Source organism: Acanthopagrus latus, chromosome 6 (genome assembly GCF_904848185.1).
Source record: "Acanthopagrus latus isolate v.2019 chromosome 6, fAcaLat1.1, whole genome shotgun sequence".
Lineage (NCBI taxonomy): Eukaryota > Metazoa > Chordata > Actinopteri > Spariformes > Sparidae > Acanthopagrus > Acanthopagrus latus.
The window spans coordinates 19,166,035-19,183,818 of NC_051044.1; the positions used below are offsets into that span (position 1 = coordinate 19,166,035).

The 17,784-nt window shown below is 38.2% G+C and overlaps 1 protein-coding gene and 1 long non-coding RNA gene across 4 annotated transcripts; one reads left to right on the top strand and one right to left on the bottom strand.

The window, feature by feature from the left end:
* The first annotated feature begins 1,716 nt into the window (after positions 1–1,716).
* Positions 1,717–7,770, top strand: LOC119021792. Its single transcript, XR_005075751.1, has 2 exons — positions 1,717–1,806; positions 3,238–7,770. It is a non-coding gene; the product is annotated as an uncharacterized LOC119021792 (long non-coding RNA).
* Positions 7,771–10,420: 2,650 nt separating this feature from the next.
* Positions 10,421–14,373, bottom strand: faim2b (Fas apoptotic inhibitory molecule 2b). Of its 3 annotated transcripts, none has more exons than XM_037101605.1 (12): positions 14,073–14,373; positions 12,878–12,923; positions 12,592–12,659; positions 12,439–12,503; positions 12,299–12,352; positions 12,144–12,194; positions 11,539–11,578; positions 11,394–11,431; positions 11,211–11,298; positions 11,018–11,113; positions 10,699–10,752; positions 10,421–10,576 (listed from the first exon to the last, which is right to left on the bottom strand). In XM_037101605.1, the coding sequence occupies exons 1-12, from the start codon at positions 14,085–14,087 to the stop codon at positions 10,427–10,429; spliced, it is 765 nt and encodes a 254-aa protein (XP_036957500.1). In that variant the 5' UTR covers positions 14,088–14,373; the 3' UTR covers positions 10,421–10,426. The 3 variants fall into 3 exon arrangements, with proteins under 3 accessions (XP_036957500.1, XP_036957499.1, XP_036957501.1); XM_037101604.1 differs by having other exon boundaries at positions 12,878–12,926; XM_037101606.1 differs by lacking the exons at positions 12,144–12,194; positions 12,299–12,352 and having other exon boundaries at positions 12,878–12,926.
* Positions 14,374–17,784: the final 3,411 nt, after the last annotated feature.

Below are 17,784 nucleotides of genomic sequence, written 5' to 3' on the forward strand. Positions count from 1 at the left end.
GAAGCAGAAACGTGATAGGACTGACAGACTCGCTGTGAGTTCTCTGGGTGTCAGTGCATCTTTAGTCGTAACGTCACAGAAATTCCTTGAGGTTTTTAGGTTTTAGCTGTTCTAATCTAAAAGTTTGGTTAATACAGTTTTCAGTAAAAAATAACTGCGGCAACCGCATGAGAGCCGTGTTTCGGAGCTGAAAGATATGAAATGTTAATCAAATCTTTCTCACTGGCACAGTTAAATCCTGATAAGCTGATGAAGCCAAGTCGGGATGCAGTAGCAGTCTACATTTTTTATTCTTGAATTATTTGAATTTGCTTGTTACTTTGCTGTAATATGAAGCATTAGAGTGCTCTAAAAAAAAAAAAAGATGCAAAAAATCTTTTTTCACTGCAGACATTTACGTTGTGGTTTAGTGTCTTCCTCACCATCTCATTGAATAATTAAAAGCAACACTTTATTCCTTAATAAATGTAATTATTTACGCTACTTATATTTCTCCATGTAATCCTCTGTCAGCACAGTAAGCTGGTGAAACACACAGTATGGGTCTACAATAGCTCCTCCATTATTCAGAGTTCAGGGGCTTTTGCTGTTGGTGAATGAGAGTCAGAGCGACTTCACGAAGACTTCTGGCGCACACAGTGTTTGAAACACATTCTGGCAAAGCGCTCTGCGGGGGGTGGGGGCATCTGAGCCTGCGGGGAGTCTTGAATCATTTACTGGAAGGTGGAGCTCAGTGACAGTGGTGGGAGCCTGCAGGATGAGCAAGACAGTGAATGAGGGAAAAAAGAGTCAGGTTTATGAATGGGGAGGGCACAGTCGACAGATAAGATCAAGTGGGAGGTCCAAGAGGAGAGACAGAAGTAGAGAGAAGGGCACGGAGGTAGAGTTGAACTTCCAGTTCCAGCTACTCTTCAAAGGGTCATTGTGACGTTTCTTGGAACTGGGCCCCCCGTTTTTGGCATTTTGCATAGTATGGTATGTAAATGTATAACAGGTCAGGGTGGGCGATCTGGCCAAATACTAATATCACAATCTCTTCAATCGTGTTATAAATTGCAATTTCTTTGCTTAATATTGAAATGCCTTGTAGACAAGAGCCACACTTGCAAAAGCCTAGTCATTTCTCCATTTGCATAATTTAAGCAAAGTATAGGTTTAGGTATAGTTAAAGAGATAGTTCAGATCTGACCAAACCCTTTAAAAGTTATATGATGGCACGAACAAATTAATCTTTCGGGGCAGCAGCTCCTGTGTTCTGTGAGCTAAAGTGACTGTTTCTGTCAGTGGAGTCTGGTAGCTTTGAATGAAGTGGTGTGATAGTTGTTTCTTAATTAACCAAGTAAGTGATTTTGCTGTTCAGCAAAAAGGTCTGTCTCTGTAGGGATCCTTTCCACTGTGTGGTCGGACAGAAAAACAATCTCAGCTCTCAATCTCAGAAAATGTTGTACCTATTATTCATTTACACACCCTTATTAAGGCTCCGGTTTAAATAAACACAGAATTACCATTTAAATTGAAGTGCAAGATAAATGTTGAGCATGCCTCTTAGTAAATACGTCCTGTAGTGTGCACTGGTTTTGGGTTAAAAATCTGACTGTTCTTTGCTTCATCCACTCAAAGATACTGATCTTGACTTGGTGGGGAGGGCAGTGGGAAAATGTTTCTGTTTCTTCTTGGTGTTCCTATTCATGGTCTTTGAACATGTCCTCTTTTTCCAGGAGAACGGGGGTCAACAGCAACAGGTTGCAATGGAGACTCCCGCAGAACACACAAACTACTCTTACCAACACACCAAGTGAAACTAAGGTAAGACAGAGAGAGTGTCTCTGCTCCCTCCTGCATTGGCTGTTTTTTTTTTTTTTTAATTTAGTCGTTAAGCTCCAAAGTCTTGATCAGCTTGACTGACATGTAGAAATGGTTCATAATAATATTTAAATCAAACAGCCTGGACATGTTTTACTCAACAACTCATCGTAAACACTGGTCCATTTAGGGCTCGAGGACTCAGACAGATGAGACTTACACTATTAATGTGACGTCCCTGTGCTGTTGTGCTGGAAGATCAAAAGAGTGTAACTTTAAACTAAACCTTTTGATTTAATTAAAGTTACAAGTTGGAAAAGCTACTGTTTTTTTCTTTCATGGTCATGCCGACATTACTGCTGCATCAAAACGGGACAACCTGGTCATGTAATCCTGATTGCACATGCAGACATACTGCAAACATTAAAGGAAGAGTTGGACAGTTTTACAGTTCGGTTACACTTATTTGAGTTAAAGAATTAGATGAGAAGATGCAGTGACTTCCTGAAGTCAATGAGGCCAGACAGCAGAGAGTGGAAGTGCCAAAAAAAATACAACTATTTCTAAGATTAAACAAATAAGATTTAGAGGTTCTACCTGTGGCCAGTGCCACGCTAGCTGTTTCCCCCTGTTTCCAGTCTTTTGTGCTAAGCTAACTGACAGATAGCAAATAATCTATGAAAATGTCACACTATCTCTTCAGGGGTCGAGCCTGTCATGGCTACTTTCTTGTAAAACACCTTCAATTACCAGTGAGGGATTGCATTTAGAGCAATAGAGTGCTGCAAGGATGATCTATTCTTGTGGGGTAACCTTGAAGTTAGTGTCGCCCAGATCTCCCTGACACAAAACCAAATGGTATTTTTCCACTGGATTTTTAGATTATTGCAGAAAATAGTCTTTTTGACAAACACAAGTTTGTGATACTGACACGTGTTTTGTTGAGCAAGACAATCTTTTCCACTTTTTGGAAGCATAAATGCAGATGGCAGAAGTAAAAAAACGTTATAGGCTATAAACGAACCACACTGAGGTCACATGACATCAATGTCACCATCACTAAGCTCCCTACAACACTATACTATAACACTTTATTATAAAATGATCAATCTAAAAGGGGCAAAGTCAGAGTAAGAATAATTTGCAGCTGAAGTCAGCCTGTGAAGACGGACCGGTGAATAGATGAGTCTCCGTGCTGGGCATGAGGATGTTTAATGTCCATGACAACTTCTGCGGTCTCACTGAGCCACTTGTTAGCAACAGCCTTTGTAAATACACCCCAACACTGTGTGATTCAACAATTTTATAGAATGATGTGACCCCTGCATTTGTAGTAGGCAAAATGACCGCTGAGTTCTAATTGCATCTTAACAATGAAGCTGAGCAGGTTCAGTGTGTCATCACTGCATTTGTGTGTGTGTGTGTGTTCTCCAGCTCCCAGCAGGGTGGGGCCGAGGGCACGAGATGAATCCAACCAAACAGGATTCAGCTGGAAGAGAACTGTGCTCCATACCATCACAAAGCACCCAGACTTGAACATGGATATCAAAAGGAACATGTGTGTGTGCTTGTTTGTGTGTGCGTGTGTGTGTGTGCGTGCGTGTACGTATGTCTGTATATTTTTGTTTTCTGTTTTTGTTTTTGTTTTTTTTTTTTAAAGAAAAGGACAACACTCACATTATTGGACTTTCCTGCTCACATCCTCAAGAGTTGATCAACCAAAGGTGGGAATCTTCTTCACAGAAGCTTTGATCTATTTTGATAACTGAAAAAAAGGAAACATAACAAGAAGTTTTAAAAGAAAAAAACAGAAAAAAAATTATGAGAGGAGGAAAAGACACAGAGCATTATTTTTGTGCACGTAATATAACAAATTCTTATTTTAAGAAAAAAAGAAAAAGCATTCTGGACGTTTCAGGGTGATTCAAGGAAGAGTTGAAACACAATGTGTCTTTTATTTTTTTTTTTGTAAAATATGCAAACTTTTATTTTTTATTTCCTGATGTCTGTTGTTTGACATTCTACCTGCAGCAGCGTGGGCGACAATTTGTACAGATTTAAAAAAAAAAAAAACACACACACACAAAAACAAAAACAACACTTGCTGGTCTGATGTGTGGAGTCATTGTAACCGTGGGAGGCAAACCGTTTAAAGCTACTTCTTCTTCCTGTAACTGCTGCAGAGATTTCTATTTCACGCACAGATGATGATGATGATGATGATGATAACATTGTTTATAGTTTAGTTAAACTCATTCTTGTTTTTAAACTTTAAACCATTATTCCATAGGTGAACAAAAGACAATCAATTATTTCTATTTATATTTGAATTATAGTTCTATTTTTTAGAGTTTTTAGATAATCGAAACATACATTTATAGAAAAAGAAATTATTTAATACTGTAGTCTTTAAAGACAAAGTGATGATCTTTACCCCATGCGTAAATGACGAGCCCTGATGCTCGACTCGTGTAAATTATTAGACTTTTCGGTTCACTTCAAGTCCTGGATTCACCATCCGAATGATACCTCTTCATGCTAGCAGTCGTCCTGTGTTGCTATAATGTGACTCCACGTTACATCCGTGTCTTTGAGAAGTGGTTTTAAGCGGTTTTGTTGTGGCGAACCTTCAGGTATCATTAAAAATTCATCCTCCGTCGAAGGAGCGGAAGCGAAATGTGCTTCGGATCTGAGCGGTTAGAGTACTGAGAGTGCACAAAGAACAATGCAGTGACTAAATTAAGAAGTAGTTGAGCAAAAGCAAAAGAGGGAATTCGAATAGAAGACTAACGCCATCCCTGAGAATAATTTGTCTGACAGGAAGGGGAGCTGTAGGTCTTTTTTTGTTTTCGATGCTGCTGCTGTCACCTGAGTTTGATTCTCTGTCAGTGATTTTTTTTTTTTGTTTTAGTTTGTAGAAAGTTTCATGTTTTTCTGTTTGTTTTTTCTTTCGTCTGTCACTTGAAAACTTTTTGAGCTAATTTGCCTTATTTTTTGATGGATTTATCTTTGAAGTAGTTTTGATTTTAGCTGTAGAGTTTAGCTTTTTATAGTAGAGTAGACGTTAGTTGTTTCCTTTTTTTTTCTCTCTTGATGCTGTTTATCTTGTGCACATCACGTTTTGTTTTCACACAGGTCTCCGTTCCAAACTTCTTTTCGTCGTCTGTCCTCATATTGTGTCGGACCTGTCTGTAGGAAAGCCTTTCAGAACCAAACAATGTCTTCATTTAGTGCTGATCCAAAAGAATCATACTGATGCTGCAGCAGAGGCTTCATACACGCGACGAACCGAGTGGAGCTCGCGTCACTACATTCAAAATATGTTGACCTTTTAATTTATACAGACATCAAAAACTGTAGATATGTAGATAATAGAAATCGTGGTTTTACAAAGGACTGCTCACTAGACCATGGAAGTGCCATTAAAGACGATTCTTACAGCCTTTAGTGAGACAGCAAGTCTGAATGAATTTGTGAGTGATCCGAAAAAATTCTGCAAAAACCCTTTTTTTAGCGAAGCCTTAATGTCTCCTCTCTGGATGAACTGCCTGAGCTCTCGCAGGATTGACACTAAGTTGTATATACTGCAGAAAAAAAAATGGCATTGGGCTTGTTTGAGTAGTTAGCTGTAGTCTTCGCGGGGAGCTGCTCCTCGACCATCCATGTTGGAATCCAGTGAAAAACACAGTGTGATAACGTCTGTCTCCAGGCTCGTAGTTTGACGATCCTGTTCTCACCTTTTACTTTTTTCACACGTCGACCTTTTTGCTGTGTTTTTCTGTTGTTCGTTTCCTCAACCAAAGATGTTGTAGCCACCCATCTTGTTTTTTTTTGGTTTTTTTAGCTCTCTGTCACAGACAAACTTCCTCTGTTGGCCTTCTGGTTTCCGGTAGATTCAGAAAGAGAAGAGGTCGCAATAATGGCTGGTGATGTGCACACAATATTTCACACTGTGGCCACAGTTTAAAGGTGCAGTATGTAAAAACTGGCCACCTGTCAATCCACAAGAGACCAGAGGGGGGCAGCATATCACCAGAGTAACTGCTAGCTGCTGCTATCTGCAGCTGCCGTTAGCAAGTTAGCTCAGTTAGCCATTCAAATGGCGGCATGTCACAGGAATGTTGGACAGGATGTAGCTACACTGTAAAATCTGACAAAGTGACTTTACTTTAAAATAAAACAAGTAAACCAGTTCCCCTAAAATGAACCAGTAAAGTTGACTAACAGTTTTAAGTTATTAAAACTTTACCAATTCACCTGGTAATTCTGACGTAATTGGTGTCTTGACTTTTTTAAAGCGAGGTCATTGTTTAAGATTTGCAGTCTAGCTGGTCAGCAATCTAACCTCAGTACATGCACTGTAAATTTTACAAAGTTGACTTTACTGTAAAGACTTCAGGAAACTGATTTCGTCAGAATTACCAAGTGAAGTAGACCATTACACTGAAATTGTTCAAGCCACATACTTCGAACAACAAATTGTTATTCTCCTTGGTAATTGTGTGGTAATTGGTTTTGTCGATATTAAATAAAGTTGCTTTGTCAGATTTGACAGCGTAGCCACAGAAAGTCAAAACTAGTTATTTCTTCACATTCTGTTGATAAATTTCAACCAAGATTCTCACATATTGCTACTTGTAGGTTTAAGGTTCTGTGAGAATGTTTTGGGCATCACTGCATCTGTCATCAGTGCGCGGATCAAAGTGAACATCTGCCAAAACGGTCTGGTTTTTAATTTAAATGAGTTTCCCTCGGTGTGCATCATGGAGTGTTTGAGCGCCGACACCCAGGAGAAACACAGAACCTTAATGATGGTCAGCGTTTTCAGACACGAGAGCTAATTTTGTAAATAGTCTTTTTTTTGTTTCTCCTTCCACTTCCTCCTTACACAGTTTTGTTTGCTTCTTCTTGTGTGTTTTGTCGTTTTTGAAATTTTTTTTTTTTTTTTTTTTAATGAATTATAACCTGTCCAGATAACACAGTGACTACCAAGTTTTCAGATTCAGTGCACCATGAAGGAAAATGTCATGGATATTGTTTATATGTTCAGAGAAATGATATTCCATGTATTAGCCATCACTTTTAATACATAAACCGGGATTTTGGAACTATGAAATGACCACCTGTTACGATGCAGTGTTCATTTATTTTATTTGTCTGCTCATCAGCGGAGATAAAATGACAGGAAACACACAACGCTCCAAATAATTCAGCATCATGAAAATTATAGAGCCTTAAGTTACATTAAAATGTTATGAAACGCAAAAGAGGTGTGCCCAAAAGACGGCACACAATCTTTGATGGAGAGAAAAAAATCTCCTTGCACTTATTATTTTCATTTGACACCAATTCGAAAATGCTCTTTTTGTCCATCCTGATGTAGATTTGATGGCTTATTTCATAGCTTCAAAATGTTTTGCTGCTAAAACAGGATTTCCAAACAGGTGGTTAGATGTTGCGCGGTCTGGATTTTCAAAATGTCCTCTCGAATATCTTAATTTGGTTGACACAGAGTACCCCTCACATGTTTGATTTTCAATAATGACGAAAGACTTAGTTTGCTAAAAATGTTTTTGTTATTGGATAGTTGTATTTTACTTTATTAAAACTAATATTTCCGAACATATTTTGAATAACAAAGACATGTCCTGTTGCTCCACACTGTATGTACCGATTTACACTCACACTTTGAAAATCCAGCGGGCTCGTCTCATTCCCTGTTTGTGAACAGTTTTCTTATTTATACAAGAACTCATTTTGTACAGTTTTGTTAGAGGAAAGAGGTTTTGATATTTGGTTATTTTGCAAAGCCACTTGGCTACTTTTGTCTTCCTGTGCCAGAGTTGCTAAATTGTCTGTAACTTGTGTTTTTTTATTGATTGAAATGAGACTTTCCTTCTTTCTTGGTTTTCTCTTTGAATTTGAAAATGTCAGTTTTTCTTTTTTTTAATAAAAGCCTTGTTTCAATTATCGAGTGAGCTGTGTTATTTTTTTTTTATTATTGTAGTCTTAAGGTGACTATTAGAGTGTAGTATTGACAGCAGATGGGTCATTTCATCCTGCTGCTGTTGCTTCAGCTGTATTTATAATTGCTGTACTGGTGGATGTCGTCATAAGTTGCCTCCATTTTTGATGCTGAAAGGGGTAAAAGCTGAATTTTCACCTTCTTGTTTGTCTATTTTTTTTAATCCTCTTCACCGCCCCCTGACTCCTCAAAGCCCTGAAAAAAGACTTCAAATTGATTATACACTTTATGTTTTTATATCTTTTTATTTACAGTCAATCTTCAGTCTCTCCTTACAAGACAAAGTGGTACCAGACAGAACAGTTTGATATTTATCTGCAGTAATGTGTGACGTCTGTATCAACAGAAGTAAATGTTAAGTGACAACACTTAATAATAATAACCATTTTAAATGTCACATTTATAGTTAATTAAACTTAAAGTTATTTCACTTTTAAACAATTAAATGCTTTTAAATGCCAGTTGTTCAGAAGCTAGTAATGTTTATCATAATTTGTAAATGGTTTATAAATACTGTGTAATTCAATGACCATTGAATTGACTGAATGACTGTTATAAGGTTGCAACTAATGTTTGTAAACCTTTGATTAATACATGGTTTATAATGTATTGTTAATATGTATTTGTTAATATGTATTTGTTCATGAACACTGAAATAACTATTAACTTAAGTTTAATTAACTATAAATTTACCATTTATGAATTAAGGTTATTATAAAATAAATCTGATTTAATCAAAAGAAAAAACAAAAGTCACTTATAAATATATTTACATGTATGCATGTATATACTGTATACTATGGGTTTACTTATTATCAGATCTGATACTTTGCATTTTTCTGAGTGTCAGAATCAAGTCTAATGATTTATTTTTGGCTCTGGTGCAGCACGAATCTGCAAAGTAAGAACTATTCAAATATAGTGACATTGTAGTGATATAAGTAAATACTCATGTAAAGTACCTCAAATGATTTTACTTAAATATTGTACTTGAGTGAGTATATTACACGGTACCATCTTATGGCGACAGTATCTACCCTTCCCTGCACACATGTCTCTGCATATTGACATTTTGTAGCCAGTCATTTTCTTTTATTCACAGCCTAACTCATCAGGCTATTTTCTTTTGAAATTGAAATTTCAACCACAACATGGCCAGGAGTTGGAGTGGGAAGCTTTTCCACTGAATAAGTGATGCACTGTTTCCAGTAAGAGCTTTCCATATGATGAAAAGAGAGAAAGCCCACTGCACAGCACGTCCATTCATCAGCGTCAACGATGGTTGTAAGGTGACTTATTGAATGGAAATCTGCAGCTGCCTGGAATAGACTGATCTAATAATAATATAATAATTCCACATGACAAAGACATGACTTTTAATGTATTGGTTTTATTCGAATAATGTTAGAATGCCACCGTTATATTCACTACATAGTTTAAACATTTCTAATAATTATTATTATTATTAAAATAATAATGATAATAATTATCTATCACATCCCAAAGGCCACATTAAAGTTACAATAGAAATTGCAACTGATCTCTAAACACTCTAAAAATAATAGTGTGTGGTTAAAGTAGATTATGTATTCTTTCACTTTGTGGTTGGTGAAGACTTGATGGTGGCTGAACTCCTCTGGTTCAGGCTCCACTCAGACAGTATTTCGCCCCCCAAACAACATCCCTGCTCCAACTGAGCTCTCAGTATGAAAACAACTCACACACATACAGCAGAACATTTTACTTGTTTATGACAATGTGCCTTAAAAACAAGTATAAATCAAACTGCGTCTACTTTACATAGCTTGTGAGACAGTGAATTATTAAAGCTGAACATGAAAAGTGCTTACTTCTCTTTTTGGCTCAATAAGAGATAAAAACAGTAACAGTGCAGAGGAAACTGAATTTTGCCTCTTTTTTTTCCTTTTTTTTTTTTTTTTTACAGATGACTCTTTAAACACACACTGGTGGATGGTGGGTTCACAGTAGTATGAAAGACCTGAGCCCTTTATTGGTGATCCAGTCTGATCTGAATTGTTTCCTTCTTTTGTTTATGACTCTAGAACTGGTGAAACATGGTTTTGCTGTGATAATCTTTTTATATACTTTAAATCCTTTCTTTTGTCATCTGTGTGTAACAGGTGGAATAAAACTTTTACAGGTGAAAAAAATAAATCTGTGCAAACAGGTAAAAAAGCTACTTGTCTTTCGTCTCTGAAAATGGATGAAAAAAATTTTTTTTGGCAGGTGTAAGTTGTTTTTGGTCAGGATCGTTTGTCAAAGTGATTGTCGTAACACTCAATTCAGCAACAAGAGGCTGAAGTGCATCTCTACCTCATATTCCAAAGAGGATTAAAAACAAGTTTTCTTCAAGATAAATATTAATTCCTCCATGCACTCTAAACACAATGTACTTTGAGTGCTAGTAAGTTATGTAACATTACTGCCATGTTTCTTTTGGCTATAAATAGATTTTCAATGGCGATGTTGCTATCTGTAGAGTACATCCTGCCCAGTTGGTACTACACGTGTTCATGAGGGTCATAACTTCAAGCTGAGTTTGTCAGGAGTACAAACAGTGTCGCTAGAAGTAGTGCTTTAATCCCGGCCTCCTCCCAAGATCTGTAGCAGGAAGCTGAACAGGTAGATGATGTCCAGGTAGAGGCTCAGGGTGGCAAAAACATATTCCTCTGGACTTATACTGTAGCGCTTGTTCCCCAACAGCAACTGAGTGTCAAATGCCAAGAACTGGGTCGGAAAGAGAGACATGAGGAGAGACCAAGGAGAGCACATGAGTAAAAGAAAAAAAACAAAAAAAAAACAACCTTCGGCTGAGAAATAGTGATGTTTCCAAAATGTTTGATTCTCACCAGAGTAAAGAGGATGGATGCTCCCACAGCATAGAGAGCATGTAACCAGGGGACCTGTAGTGTGAGGGGGAAAAAAAACAACAACGTTACAAAACACAGTTAAGAAGGATAGCAGCATGCTAATTGAAGAAAGACAGCGCAGGGCTTTGCTCGATTATCTGGGAGGCTAATCCCTTCTCACACACCCAAATATACAGCCGACAGCACCTGAGGCTTTAACCTGCAACTGTTGTTTAACTCATCATTAATCTCAGCTATTTTGGACTCTTCCTAGTAAGGTGTGTTTGAGCAGATGGCGGGGGGCGGGGGGTGAACTTACATATCCGAAAGGGACAACGATGGAGAGAGTGATGGCACAGAGAAGCATGACCATGCACAGAGAAAACAGGACACCCTGACAGGACGTGACGTCAATCTGCGACAGGAGGGGAAGACGTTTTGATCAAATTAATTAAACCAAAGGCGTATGTTTAATTTGGTGGTTTGAAAGCGGATGAGGCGGCTCATCTCACCTTGCTCTGGAAGCTGAAGATGGTGACGGAGAGACACACCAGAGCCGTGATTCCCAAGCACAGGACCACTGATTTGGTGTTGTAAAAGCTGGGGCGAAGAGAAGGCAGTCTTTTACTCCTAATGCTCACATTACTTGAAATCAGTGTGTCAACCAGAATGACTGCATTACAGTGTATATTTACCTTGACACAAATCCCATCATGAAGGCCATGCTCAACGTCTGAGGGGGAAAAGTAGAGAAATGTTACCACAGTGATGCTCGATGTGTGAGAGCAGGTTGCATTTTACTGTATTGTGCGTCATGTCGTCACGGTGAAGAGTACTCACAAAGAGGACCAACAGAATGATGTTCCAAGGAAACTGCCTCCTGGTGACGTTTAAAAAAAAGGGAAATTCCACTTCATCAACAAATGTATATCTACACAGCACCATGAATGTGATTTAAAGGAGACATATTATGAGAATATTCAGGTTCCTGCCCTGTTACTGTCCAGTGTTGCACCAATGTTTTCCTCCTCTGTCTGAAACGCTCTGTTTTAGCTCCTGTCTCTTTAAGGCCCTCCCTCCCGAATACCCAATCAGCTCTGATTGGTCAGCTCACACATGCCTGACCCAGCACCGCTAACAACAACTGAACAGCTTTGCTAAATCAATTCTTGGGTGCCAAACTAGCCATTAGGCACAAGTTATGCAAATGTGTGACTCCGTGACACGTGTCATTGAATTAAAGGCGGGACTATTGGCAAGGTGTTTCAGGAGCAGAGTTCTCTGCTGGGAAAGAGGAGCTTCTATTGGTTGCGGACTTTGACCTTTTTGACTTTGAGGAACTTTTACATGCACAGAAACAAATACAAAAATCTGAAGGACAGGGGGGAAAAAAGATTGTAAGTCTCCTTTAATGATTAATTGCGTTGAGTGCAAAGAAGGGTTACCTCAGGTCTCCACAGCAGGACAGCGCGATGTAGGTGGCAAAGAACATGAGGCTGTCAAAAAAAAAAAAAAAAAAAAAAAGAGGAAAATGATGAGACAAAACTTGATGAATAACAGAAAAGGGTGATATGATGTGTTATGATGTGTTTCCACTTACTAAGATGCCATGTACAGGCCTGGATGAGTCTGAATAAAAAACCTCACAGGTGCACTGTGGAGACAGAAATGAGATGGATTTGATTCGTGCTTTAATCTGAGTGGTTACAGAGCGATGCAGACGAGCGCGAGAGCAGTTACCAAAATGAGAAGAGGGCCACAATGCCGACTGTCACGAGCAGCTGAACCATGAGGATGGCGTAGACCTGTGGGGGGACACACACTGGGTCAGAGCTAGATGGTCTCAGGATGTTTTTGTAAGGGTGTCACTTGTTTCTCATTTCACATGCGTACCTTCCTGATGAAGGTCTGCCTGATGGTCTTGTCGTCCCAGGCGAACTGGGCCTCCATGTCGCCATAGGCTGTGGAGAGAGGAGACAGGAGGACAATGTTTAAACATGAACTAAGTGTGGTATTATTAAGATTGATCATTAGGATTACAATTTGCAAAGAAGCATCATAAAAAAAAATGTCTATGTGATGTCAGTCTTGTTCTTTTTCACCTGTTAATCTGAATCAAACAGGCATATAGTGTTTGCTATTAGGGAATATGTCAGACCACAAGGAGATACTTTCTTACTTGCAGTCGCCTCCTGATAAGTGGGGGGCTCGTTGTCATCGGTCACCTGCTGGGATTGCATATTTGGTTAGTTGGGCCATTGCAAGGTGCAATCAGCTCCATTCAAAGCAAAGCTGCGCAGTCTTTCGATAAAAACACATTTACTCCCACACACATTAACCAGAACTGTCTTAATTTTATGTTCATCTGTTCTTTAGCTGTGCAGAGTCGATGACACATTCGATTTTAATGTTAACGCTGCCTGCAGACCAAGGTTGCTATGTTTAACTGAACCTAAACTGATAAATGGACTTAAAAAAACACAGAAACAAACTGAAATGAATGAAATATATATGTATGCACTAAACGTCTTTAGTTTAAAGGTCCACTTTATAACACAGTTCATTTTTGGGTGTAATTAAGAACTCACTAAATACTGACACATTGAGATGATGACCTACAATCCCAAATCGTTAGTATTTGACGAGCTGAGAAAAGAGACTCAAAAATCGGTTTCTTCACTAAGCAAATCTTTCAGTTCATTCAAAATGGCACTGAAACTGGGATGTCAACAGGGCTGTGTGTCAGCTGCTTTCAGGAAGAAATGTGTTCAAATAATAACTAAACTGAAACAAGTTAACACAATGCTGGAATCTTACTGAAATTCTTTTTAAAAAAGAATAGAAATTTAAATAAACTATAAATCTTGAACTAATGAAAATGACAAAACTATAATGACGATGACGCCACAAACAGCATTCCATAATAAAACTGTCTACAGAGCAGCCTCCATGTTTGATTAGTTCAAAGGATTAGGATGGATGTGATGAGCCTCCATCTTTTTATAACCAGTACAGATAAAACTGTTGTTGAAGCACGGAGGAAAATGATGTTCATTAGTGAGCTCGGTCACACACATTAAAAAACAAACAAACAAAAACATCAAGTCTTTTATACTGATGTCATAATTTAGTTGATGAATGTGTCTTCCATCATGTTGTGATGAACAGAGATCAGAGACAGTCATAGCTCTACAATCCTAACTCAAATGCACAACCTTTTTGGAGAAAATTGTAATAGGTGTCTATTACAGTTTCTAAAACGAACAAGTTCATTAAATCACACTGAAATGTCATGATTCTTCATGGACCAATCACAATATGATATAGTACTCCATCTGTGTTGTTACTATGAGGCAGGAAAGTAAAAGACATACCTTTCCCTTCTTCATGATTTCCCCCTTTTTTGCACCTATGTGTTGCTGATGAGGTGGTGGACTACTCTGAAGTCGCAGGTGAAAGATGTACACTTGTAAGCAGTCCTCCCAATATATAAGAATCCAGAAATAAATCCAAAATATGACAAATCTCTTGTTGTTGTTGAGGGTCGTCTGGTCCAAAACACTGTGAGTTAACGCTGCTTGTAGACTAGTTGTTTGCTCTGAATTTGTCTCCAGTGTGCGGATTACACTGAAGCTTTATAGGCCTCCATGTGGTTAATCTCTCTCTAACCCTGATCCCGTGCCACCCCTATTCCCGGGCCTGATGAGGCCGCTCCAGCAAGGTCCGGGTCTTCCCAAAGCACTGAGACCAAACCGGACTGTACCACTCCTGCTGCTGAACAGGGGTGTCATTCATGTCTCTCTTCGCTGGCACAGACCCCATAACAGTGTTCCAGGACAGTTAATCATCCTGGAGTTTACCAGAAAGACTCAAAGGACTTATATGTCTGAATTACATATGCATTGCATAACTATTTTGTTCCACTTTTGGAGGGGCCTATTCAAACTGTATACAAATATTAGATTCAAAGAAAACAAAGCACTGCACATGTGAAGCTGGTAACATACAACAACATGATGACTGACAACATTAATATTCATTATTATCAAGAATGTTTATGTTGTAGGATCTCAGTTTTTTTTTTGTTTATACTATACCATTCAATGTACACTCTGTCTCTGACTTTTTGAGTTCAAACAAAGATTACTGTGGACTATTTATATTTACCACCACGGTTTACCATGTCATTTAGTCATTGTCTTCTTTCTTTAGTAACACAACAGTGATCTGGTGAACTTTATGACATCATGCTTTTGTGTAAGACACTGGTTTAGTAACAGGCACACTTGACTAATGAGATTGACGTTAAGAACATTACTGAGCACACACAACTAATCTTCAAAAACTGTAGTAATGAGATTCACCAGAAAGCTCCCGCCTTTGAGCTACTACCAGAGACAACATCAACCAGGGCATAGAAAGCAATTAAAACAATTAATTGTGTTGATGTCATTTCCTATACCCTACCCTGCTTTAGCTTTAATAGGCTCCATATATGATGTAAGTTGTTTGGCTCAAATGTCATATTTGCTAATATTTCACATAAAACTAACACATGAAATTAGCAAATCTCATGGAATATCTAAATTAATGTGACAATTCATCACCAGCAATGACTTTTGCTGTTTTATAATCAGTAGATTTCTGAACCACACGCAGTTATCAGGTGTCAAGTTGTGTCAGCTAATGTTATGGTGGCAATGCAGTAACAATTAAAAGATTCAAAGATGATGATAATAAAACAAGGGTTACAGCTGGAAATCGTCCCTTCCATGATACCCTTCATTCCTTTTCCTATTCCTTTTCCTTTCCTTATTTGCCTCTTCAATTCATGACTTTCTTTGTTTCCCTCTCCATGTGCCATCTTACTATCCTCTTTCCTGTCATGTTTCTCCTTTCCAGCATGATACAGGACTCTGAAGAAATGTCAATTTCACTATGAATTTTGCTTCAAAGTACGACTGTAGACAATGAATAGCGCTGATTTTATGGTTTTCCCTTCCATTGAAACTGGAGTGTGTAGAGTCTGAGTGATGAAGTGCTGCTACATAGGCCATGACATCGATGTTGATATAATATCTGATACAATGTGACTGAAAACCAGGAAACCAGTGTTTTCATTTGTTCGTTCAGTCAGTGTAGAGAAATTGTAGAAGATACATAAAGATTGAGTCCGTTCAGTTTTCTTTAGAATTTTCAAATATTACACTGTGTTAAAACATGAGGTGGTTGTACTTTGTTAGAGTATTTCCATTTTACACAACATGATACTTCGACTCCGCTTCCATCCAAGAGTCAAATATAATACTTTACACTCAGCTACTTTTGTCTGAGAGCTTCAGGTGCTGGTTAGACTTTAGAGCACAGTTTTTCATACCACTGAGTAAAAAAACTAAACTCCACATTGAGTGATTTTGACCTTGAATGTTTATGGGTATTTTTTTTTTTATTTTTTTATTTTTTTTTACATTATCTAGAAAATGTGTCGTCACCAAGCTGAAAATGTGGCTTTTGATTTATTAGGGATACGTGACTCTTGAAGGAAAAGCTACACTACAAAAACAAAAACATTGTTGCTGGAGAATAAACTGTCTGAAAGCATATAAACAAGTAAAATGAGCTCTCTTTAAGCATCTACAGTAGAAAGTTAGCATTAGAGTAGATATACTGTAATGGTAAAACCCTGACAGGGAACATTTTACTGCATTATGAGGACTAAAGTTACTCATGCATGTGTATACTTTACTGATGATAATTTCACGGTTTTATTTTTGCAATGTTTTGACAAAGGATTTTTACTTCATGTTTTTTTAATTCATGTTCCACTGCTACTTCAGGAAATACAAAATAAGAAGAAGACAAGAATACACAGATTCTTATGCTAAATGATGTGATGTTACAAATAGTTTAGCCTCCACTGCAAAAGTATATGAAGGTTCCTCAATCAACTTCCTCAGTCCATTAAAAGACACTTCTGTATACACTTCCTTCTTGTAGCCACTAGATGGCACCAGCAGACAAGATGATTTAGGGACCTGTGCTGCACACATAGGTGGCAGGTTACTGTCACATTTGTCCTTTGCTTCTTTGCCCAGAGAGGTAATCAGGTAATCTTTGGACCAGAGGGATAAGACCAGTAAATGTAGTGATGGGTCTCTTTGACTTTTCACGGTGAAAACACATGAGCCACACTATCTTCTTGGTCCCAGCCGGACACTCTTCCACACATAATTAATGTGAATGTTGATATTTTTGTCATTGTGCCACTAACACTTCAATGAGTATATGTAGATGTGAAAAAGGCACTGTTAATAACTAAACTTCAAACATGATCATTATGAAGACAACACCATCGTCTCATTTTGTTTATACTAGTCGTCGTGTATATTTGTTATGAGAAGGTTACACTGAAAACCCTTGTTATGATTTTGGTGCATACACACTGGTTCAAGAAACTTTTAGGGGTTTTTTTTAATCTCAGAGCGACAATAAACAGATGAGTTTATCTGATGAGTTACATATTAGAATGATACAGAAGGTGGTAGCGTGCTACAAATGATACTGGTTAATGATAAATTATCTCACTGTAAGCCTGCTTTAAGAAATAATTGAAATTTGTACACCACCAGTTTGCTGATGACGATCATTTGATCTGATCAACTCCTCCAGATCAGCTACTGAACAGACCTCGTGGTGAGATTTTTTTTTTGTCTCATACGTCATGAATGAACTTTGGACTTCAGGTATTCTGGTCCTGGACTCGGTCCTTTGAGATGCACTTGGATAGATGCTGACTCTTTGTTATTTAGACACACACACACACACACACACACACACACACACACACACACACACACACACACACACACCTCCATCACTACATTTGTCTGTGTTGTTGTGAGTGATGTAGTGTTATTATTGATTTTGACAGGTGGAACATTTGGTCCCCTGTGCTAGATCATGAAATGATGTCATGACCGAGATGTGTTGTTGTCGTCGTGCTGCCCAGCAGGTGGCGTGTGGAGACCACGAGACAACTCATAGAAAAGACTAGAACGCTGGTTGTATCTCATTATCGGCCGAGGC